General features: G+C 31.8%; 1 protein-coding gene across 2 annotated transcripts; it reads left to right on the forward strand.

Annotated features, from left to right (window-relative positions):
- The first annotated feature begins 1,234 nt into the window (after positions 1-1,234).
- Positions 1,235-6,668, forward strand: LOC132708104 (CCR4-NOT transcription complex subunit 11). Of its 2 annotated transcripts, none has more exons than XM_060680225.1 (9): positions 1,235-1,448; positions 1,497-1,588; positions 1,647-1,792; positions 1,865-1,990; positions 2,469-2,638; positions 3,408-3,540; positions 3,697-3,906; positions 3,976-4,281; positions 6,102-6,668. In XM_060680225.1, exons 1-9 carry the CDS (start codon positions 1,411-1,413, stop codon positions 6,258-6,260), a joined length of 1,380 nt encoding a protein of 459 aa, XP_060536208.1. In that variant the 5' UTR covers positions 1,235-1,410; the 3' UTR covers positions 6,261-6,668. The 2 variants fall into 2 exon arrangements, with proteins under 2 accessions (XP_060536208.1, XP_060536210.1); XM_060680227.1 differs by having other exon boundaries at positions 1,334-1,448; positions 1,505-1,588; positions 6,102-6,667.
- The last annotated feature ends 1,820 nt before the right edge of the window (positions 6,669-8,488 follow it).

Below are 8,488 nucleotides of genomic sequence, written 5' to 3' on the forward strand. Positions count from 1 at the left end.
TAATTGTCGTCGGCCTCGTCGTTTTTCCCTGTTCACGCCGGTATGGAGGCCGGATGGGCACGGATGGTCCTCGGCGGTAGCGGGGGTAGACCCGGTTTTCTTTGATATCGATCAAAGAACAAATGTTGGTTATTTTTTTACGTGTTGGTCTATGATCAAAAGAAAAAATTCTTCCACGGAAGTCGGTAATGGGCGAATGACCTTTAAAGAAAAGCAAAGAGAGAGATCTACTTTGCGTATACTTTCTTTTAAAAAATATTATTTAGAGTAAAGATTTATTAGTTATTAGTTTTGTATGAAATAATTGTAAATTTATCGATTTAACGACAAAATTACAGTTACAAGCTGCACATGATTATCCTGTCTACCTAGGTTGAAATACAAAACAAAATCTTACGTTTTAACTGTCGTATTGGAGGCTTTTTATAATAAAAGAGAACTTCACTATAAGTATTTTATTTAACTGTGTCATGAGGTTCAGACATAAGCGCGCGAGTTACCTGGATGAGAGTCCCACATTCTAACCTCTCAAGACCATAGAATAGGAACACCACAGACCACCGAACACAAGCCTGATGCATCCCTAACGATCTAACTCTTCTTCCTTAGTTATTGCATTATAGTAATATGTCCCATTGCTTGTTTGATTTCGAAAAGATTATTATTGCAACTATTAAGCGGATACCGTTTTAACTAAAAAAATAATAATAAAAAACTTTAACTATAAAGCCCGGTGGACACGATACATTTTCTCCAAGTATTTTTATCAGATAAAAGTTGCTGTTAAAAATGCATGTATTTTTCACAGGCCATTTTTTGATTGTAGACAAGGACCAATTTTTTTAGCTAAATAGGCCCAATTATTTTGATGCAAATTTGTTTATTAAATTTTGATACAATAAATGATACTTTTTAGAGTTTGTTTGTGTCAAGTCAAACGACTAACTTGTGGGTATATGAGGAAAATCTATATTCCCAATAATATTAATACTCTGTGTATTCTTAAAAAAAAATTCTTCAATTTAGAGCTAATTTTGAACAAATCGTTTTTGACTTGTTTTAAAATTGTCAATTCGCTATTTTTATAATCATATATTTTGAAGTCGAAACTTTTATCTGCAATTACTAGACTTGGAGATTATAGGAGATTCTACAGTTTTCATAGAGCTTAAACCTATAAGTTGAAAACAAACGCTTGGCGCCGATTTACACTCACTAATTCGGGAAAAAATAGCTACCGGGCTTTATTGGAACGAATACACAATTTCGTTTCAATAGGTGTCGGTAATGGGCGAATGGTCCAAACACTTTGACCGTAGCGGGTTAAGAACGCAAGAGAAATAGAACATTTTATACCAAAGGAAAACAAGCAAGATGTGGGAAAACGTTTTTTAAAGAAACAAATAAATAATGGCTTTAACAACAAAGCAATGTGAGGTGTTGTTAGAGTAAGTTTGTTAGAAGTGAATTAACTGTGTTCTGACCCTATCCCCCAGCATTTTAGATAAAAGTCATGTGAGAACCAATACTTTGGAAGCACTAATTGACGATATTCACAAAAAGTTTGATAGTTCGGATTATTTTAAAGGTAATATATACATCTACAATGCTGAAATTCCCTAAATAATAGAAACATACGTCTTTAGTCGGATTGTGCATTGTTATGCTATTGCAAAATGACTTTTTGTTGGAAACCGATCAACGCTTGGCTGCAATAACCATTCTTTATGAACTTTTCAAAGGTGAACAACTTGGAAACACTCCATTTGGGAATGTGTTTATGCAACTTTTGGTATGCTAATGAAATGTCTATGCTTTGTTTTGCTGAGTAAAATCTAAAGTATTGACAACTAATTTATTTCAGCATCCTCCAGAACAGCATAGTATTGTTGGGGCACCAAAGCTTGAGTACCCAGGTCAGTTACCAAAATTGACTCAAGCTGAAAGACATTTCATCACACAGTTAATATCAGATACTTCCAAGGATGCAGTGAGTAAATGCAGCATATATTTTTATCTGCCTTTTTTAATGTAATTTATCACCTTACTTTTTTGAAAACACTTAATACTCTGCATTGAACACGGCCTTCCTGAAATTCTCCAGAAATGTTTAATGTTGAAAAATAACTTTAAAACTTTTATTTATTATTTTTACTTTTTTATTTATTTTACTTTTACTTATTATGAGTGCTTGTCATTTTTGCTCAATGAAACTGGCAGTTTGTAATTAAGTACTATTATTGGTGCAAATTTTTCAAAGACGAGTCACATTACCCAATTCTAACTTATTACCAATATTATAACCGCGTCATGTCCTCTATTAGTGTTAAATTGCCATCGGATGACAAACAAGCATTTGTTTTAAAACAAGTTTCATTCTATTTTATGGATTAGGAATCTTAATTTTCAATATCTTTAAATGGATTTGGCTACGTTGTACATAAGAAATGATTTCTTTTATCTTCCAGCTGCTGAAGAAAACAGCGTTACAAGTGGTTAGTTTAGAGGCGCCCCCAATCGCTAATGCTGATTTTAGCTCAGTGAAACTTACAATTGCTGAAAAGCAGTCTGAGTTGCCAGATACTGCTAAGACTGGTGTTCCAGTTATTTTATCACTGCCAAACAAAACTGCAAACAAGTGAGAAAACAAATTTTTTTTATAATTCTTTAAACAAGATAGTGTATATAATGAGACTTATATATAAGTTTTCTTATTCTAGATTTTAAACGAAGCGGGGTCGGGATTATCCAACTTTCTATTTTGTAATTCTACTTCATGAACATAAATATTAATAATGTTAAACATGTTTATAATAATTTATAATTTATAATAATTACATATTGTCATTAAAAAAAAAATTAGTTGAAACTGGCATTAACAGTCATATTTTCGAAAAAATGCAATAAAATTGATAATACCTATTTGGATAATCTCAAGAATAATCTAACCCTATAACTATGACAATTTATTGAAGTATTGCTCTACTAACCAGACTTCTTTGTTACTTCTTTTCTGACGGCAGCCTAATCATCCATAATTATTTTAGTTCTTCCCCACTTCCTCACCACTGTGGTTTGAGGTAAAAATCGAAGCAAATTAATTTATTATTGTTCATTGACATAATATTTTTGGAAATAAATCCTGAACTTATATTTATATTTAACAGTATAAAAAATTTACTTTTATTGTCAGTATACTTTGCCTAAGGTAGGTACATAAATTTTAATGCAAATTTAGCCATTTAGAAAAATCAGACATTTTTGTAAAAGTTGCCTCATTTTTTCAATTTTTATTTTTCCATATTTTTGAAATTTCCTTTCCCACTTGCCCCCACAAAAAAGTCCTTCTAGAAGTTATAAAGTTTATGAAATATTGTCCATATTTAGTAGCTATTATTTATTTGTAGCTATACTGAAGACTCAGAAACTTTAGCAGATGTTGTAAAACAGTTGGCAACTGGTGAAAATGCTCCAATAAATAAAGTTTATAAACCAGAATTTGTCACTTTGGCTCCCCCACTACATAATTGCCAAGATGAGGTAAAAAATTGGAAAAAAGCAATATTTTGTGTTTGTAAATTGTTAGTTTTTCTGCCAATAGCTTGATTGTAATATTATGAAGTTCTTATGCCAATCTCTATCAAAAATTATAATATTGATTTGAGAAGACAATTTTGACTTCATGAATAATTTTAGCCGATTTGGTTAAATCCTACTACCCCAAAAGAACATTTGATAGCATATGACGCCACTATGTGTGTACCAGATACGGCAGGCTATGAAGCTAGACAATTAATGAACAAAGCTTATAAAACTGCTCTGGCCATTCCTCAACAACAGCAGCTTCTAGGTGAACTTGAAAAGGAACCTAAACTTGTGTACCACATTGGATTGACACCTTCCAAGGTAAATAAATGTCAACTTCGTTATAGTGTTATGTGTGTTATGGAATGTTTAGCAGTACTGCTATTTTAGTTGCCTGAATTGGTGGAGAATAATCCCCTAATTGCAATTGAAGTTCTCTTGAAGTTAATGCAATCCAAGCAAATAACGGAGTATTTTAGTGTATTGGTCAATATGGAGATGTCACTTCATTCAATGGAAGTTGTAAATAGGTTGACCACCACTGTGGACCTACCAACTGAATTCGTTCATCTCTATATTTCCAATTGCATATCTACTTGTGAAACCATCAAAGACAGATACATGCAAAACAGGTTGGTGCGGCTGGTATGTGTTTTCCTGCAGTCTTTGATCAGGAACAAAATCATCAATGTTCAGGTATATCACCGTTGAGTTAAAAATAGCTATTACATTTTTTTGATATGTTTGAAATTGTAAAGCAAGGCTTTATTAGTGTTTCCAAATACATTTAAAATGTTCATATGTCAGGTTTATCTCAATGTTTAAGAGATCGTTCACAGCATAGAAAGAGTTTCTAATTAGGTTTATGCCGTACCTAGATTTCTGCAGTCTGATAAATTTAGGGTTTATATCTTCATTAACACAGGTATTGTAGGAGTCAAGTTATTATGTGTTGCATAATTCCTAGATCTTCATTTATATGAACTAAGTAATCCATTATATATCTGCGTGTTATTGTTAATTCTCCCAGTTTATTAAAGTGTTCTTTTACTCCCAAAAAACAATCACATAAAAAATATCTACGTTGGGTGGTCAATTATTTTTTTTGTGAATAGGATACTGTTTATTGAAATTGAAAAAAAGAAGTTAGATGATCTAACGATTCAAGATGTCAAAGATTTTTAAAATATTATAAGACTAGAACAGTTTTGGTTAGATTTGAAATATTTATGACAAAATTATTTTTGATTTTTGAAACAGCTGTTTTCCTAAAACAACTTATATATAATTTTTAAATTTTATAAATTTGTTCTTTTTCTATTAAAACTGATTATAACTTCCAGTTTGTTAAAGTGTTCTTATACTTCTAAAAAAAAAATTATATACAAAATATTTACTTTGGGTGGTCAATTTTTTGCTTGTAAATAGGATACTGTTTATTAAAGCGACACATGCATATTTAGCATGTTTCACAATTGCCGTGTTTCACAATCGCTAAAATTTCATTAAAAGCTAATCTGTGTATAGTATAACTTTTATACATTATCTCATTATTGTTTAACATATGGAACTTAAATACACAAAACGAGGGTAGTACACCTTGGAGTTATGTCAAAACAGTAGATACAGTTTTATTCTTCACAACCTTCGTATTGAAAAAAAGGAGTTAGATGTCCTAAGGATTCAAGATGCCAAAGAATTTTAAAATAATATGATACTATAACAGTTTTGGTTAGTTGAAATGTTTATGACCAAATTAATTAGGATTTTTGAAACACCCATTTTCCTAAAACAACTATATAATTTTTAAATTTTATTCATATGTCCTTTTTATATCAAATTCGATTCAAACTACCAGTTTGTTAAAGTGTAAATATCTACTTTGGGTGGTCAATTTTTTCTTTGTAAGTAGAATACCGTTTATTAAAGGGACACATGGTTATTCAGCATCTTTCAAAATCTCCATTGTTAAAATTTCATTAAAAGCTAATTAATCTGTGCATAGTATAAATTTTGTATTTGATCTCATTGTTGGTTGACATATGAAACTTAAATGCTCAAAATAGGGACCGAGGATGGCTTGGTTGGTGCTGCCAACTGCCAACTCGAATTGCCGGAGGTTATGGGTTTGATTCCCACCTGGAGCCTTGGGCGTTGTGTGCGTGAAAAATTGTTATCGGTCAATTTTCCTCAGCGGATGCCGGAAAATGGGTGAATATCCTAATTTGAGATGAGCTCAATTAAGTGTATATAAAAAAATGGACAAAACGAAGAAAGTACATATTTTGCATTTGTATAGTTTAAAGTTTTAAAACTACTAGTTTAGATTGAAAAAAAAGTGGGTTAGATTATATAATGATTCAAGATGCCAAAGATTTTTCAAATTATATGAGACTGAAATAATTTTAAATTTCAAATATGACCAAATTAAAGAGAATTTATAAAACACTTGTAATTTTTGAAACAACTTTATAATTTTTAAGTTATATACATATGTTTCTTTCATTGTTTTGCAGGAACTTTTTATAGAGGTTCAAGCATTTTGCATAGAATTTAGTAGGATCCGAGAAGCTGCGGCCTTATTTAGGTTACTGAAGCAGTTGGAATCGGGCGACCCCGCCCTTCTTTCGTCGCCGACCACTGGGAATAAAAACATTATCGACAAAAATTCTTGAAATTCCAAATATGTTATTGTATTGTTAAATATATATATTTTACACAATCTGTGTTAGTGCATAGTTCCCGATTTCATTTTTACTTTTTTGTTTTAAAGTATGGTTTCTAATTTTGTTGAAATTAAATTTTCAATTTATTTATGACCTTGGTTGTAACAAATGTTTTGTTTCATGTGTTTTTGGCTCATGTTAGTTGTTGAATGACAATTATGGGATACAATTTGTATTAGTTAGCCTTACTATAATTGACACTTATTTTCGTCGATTCCCACAGAATAGTTTTGGTACATTCATGGTAATGAATCATACAATATTATATTAATAATAGAGTGTTTTAGGTGAAAAAGAAATTCCGTATTTAAATTCCTATCTGTAGCAAATACTATTTGGTTACTGAATATAATTAAAAACCTGAACAGAACATTCCGATTTTTTCTTTAAAAAATTATTTAAAGAAAGCTTCCTTTCCCATTTCCTCAACTGAACGGTTTCTCGCTAGATGGCAGACTGGGTGGTACATATTGCTTGTTTTATATTTTAAGGAACAATGTAGAACATTTAGAGATATCAAGATGGTTAATATAAATTTATAATAATAATAATTATTAAAACACAACAAAAAGAATATACCACAATAGAGTTGAACAGGTGGCGAGTTCTAGCAGTGCTACTCCACCTAACCGCCGATACAGTGTAGTAGAATATTCATAATTTAACAAGAAAAAAACAACAAATATGAAGAAGTCCCTTAAGTCCACCTCAGTTCACAATATAACAATTTTACACAAATCAAAGGGGAATAAATGTAAAGACAAGAAAGAAAGAAAAAAATAGACACTGGAAAAAAGCAAAGACAATATTCAAAAACGACGATAAGAAAAAATAAATAAAAAATTAATGGGTTCAGAATCTTTTCAATCTCATGCTGCAATTTTTGTAAGCTATATTGGTGTTTCCGTAGTAAAACCGGCCAGTATAGAACGTCAGCATATCCCAATAGGGAGAGAATAAGAGAGTCACACAATTTAAATGTAATCTCAGTAGATAAGTAGTCTTTATACATGTAAAGTACTTTCAGTTTACCATAGGACTTCTGCATTGAATAAGACAAGCGAGAATCACGAAGCAAAGAGTCATTAGTTTTTTACATTTGTCGACAAAATCAAGCGGAGTACCACTCAAGGAGAGTTTCAAATTATTGTACTCAACAATTATTGCCAAAAAGAACAACCTAGGTCCTGGAATCATTTAATTTAACACCATGAGCTTTAGGGATTCTAGAAACCAGTTCGAGATCTTCATTTGTGCCATTGAAAGGCAAAGCTACATCTTTGATCGAGAATGATAAATATATTTGTATATCATCACCATACTGATGAGAATAACATTTATTTAGGTATTTAGAGAAGTCAGAGGCAATGAATGCTGCCTTGCGGAACTCCCCTTAATATTGCTAGAAAGTCAAACACCGCTAATCCCAACGTAACCCTCTGCCGGCGACCTCTCAAGCAACTTTTCATAAAAGTATAGAGGTGTCGGTTAAACCGAAGAACTTTAAGTGAAATTAAGCAGTGCTGTGGTCGTACTGTAATATTCGAATCGGCAACATGGTAATTAAGTTGATCATATACAATATACAAACACTGAGTAAGCTAATAGGGCGAACATGTTTGCTGACATATATGCCTTTACATTGAGATCTGAAATAAATGGTTATTCGCGATCTACAGAACGAAATACTGCGACTAATAAAAGGTTTTCAAAAAATTTCAGCTATAGAAAATTATATTTTCCTTAAAGTCCTTCATTGTCAAAGTATGTTTTTAAAGTGAACTTGTAGTATTTTAGGATTCTACGATTAAAACAAGTTTTTTAGAAAATCATTTGAAATTCTAAATCTAATCTAATTTCAAAGGTGCGGAAAGCGACGCCTAAAGACATTAGTTTTGGTAGTTCGTTACCCCCATCATTAGCAACGGATATTTCCGGTATTTTAGTCCCTGGTTTGGAAGCCATCGGATATTTTCTGTACATTTTAGTGATGGCATTTTGATGTTTGTTAATTCTGACGGTCACCTCACCAACCTGTCGGTGAGTGTGTTTTGCAAAAATGTACCATAACTAATGGTGGTAGAAACCGTTACCAGACCAAGAAAATGGTTGACTTTGGTCGGACAACGTTTACTGAGTATAGCGAAGTTGCACTGTATAAGCGGTACTGTAATACC

The sequence above is a fragment of the Cylas formicarius genome, unplaced genomic scaffold, assembly GCF_029955315.1.
Source record: "Cylas formicarius isolate icCylForm1 unplaced genomic scaffold, icCylForm1.1 PGA_scaffold_10__41_contigs__length_53128322, whole genome shotgun sequence".
NCBI classification, from domain to species: Eukaryota; Metazoa; Arthropoda; class Insecta; order Coleoptera; family Brentidae; genus Cylas; species Cylas formicarius.

Bases quoted from the DNA above. Each gene is read 5' to 3' on its own strand.
- LOC132708104 (XM_060680225.1), top strand. From the start codon at position 1,411: ATGGCTTTAACAACAAAGCAATGTGAGGTGTTGTTAGA. The intron at 1,991-2,468 runs GTGAGTAAATGC...TTTATCTTCCAG, and splicing joins CAGATACTTCCAAGGATGCA to CTGCTGAAGAAAACAGCGTT. The intron at 2,639-3,407 runs GTGAGAAAACAA...ATTTATTTGTAG, and splicing joins CCAAACAAAACTGCAAACAA to CTATACTGAAGACTCAGAAA.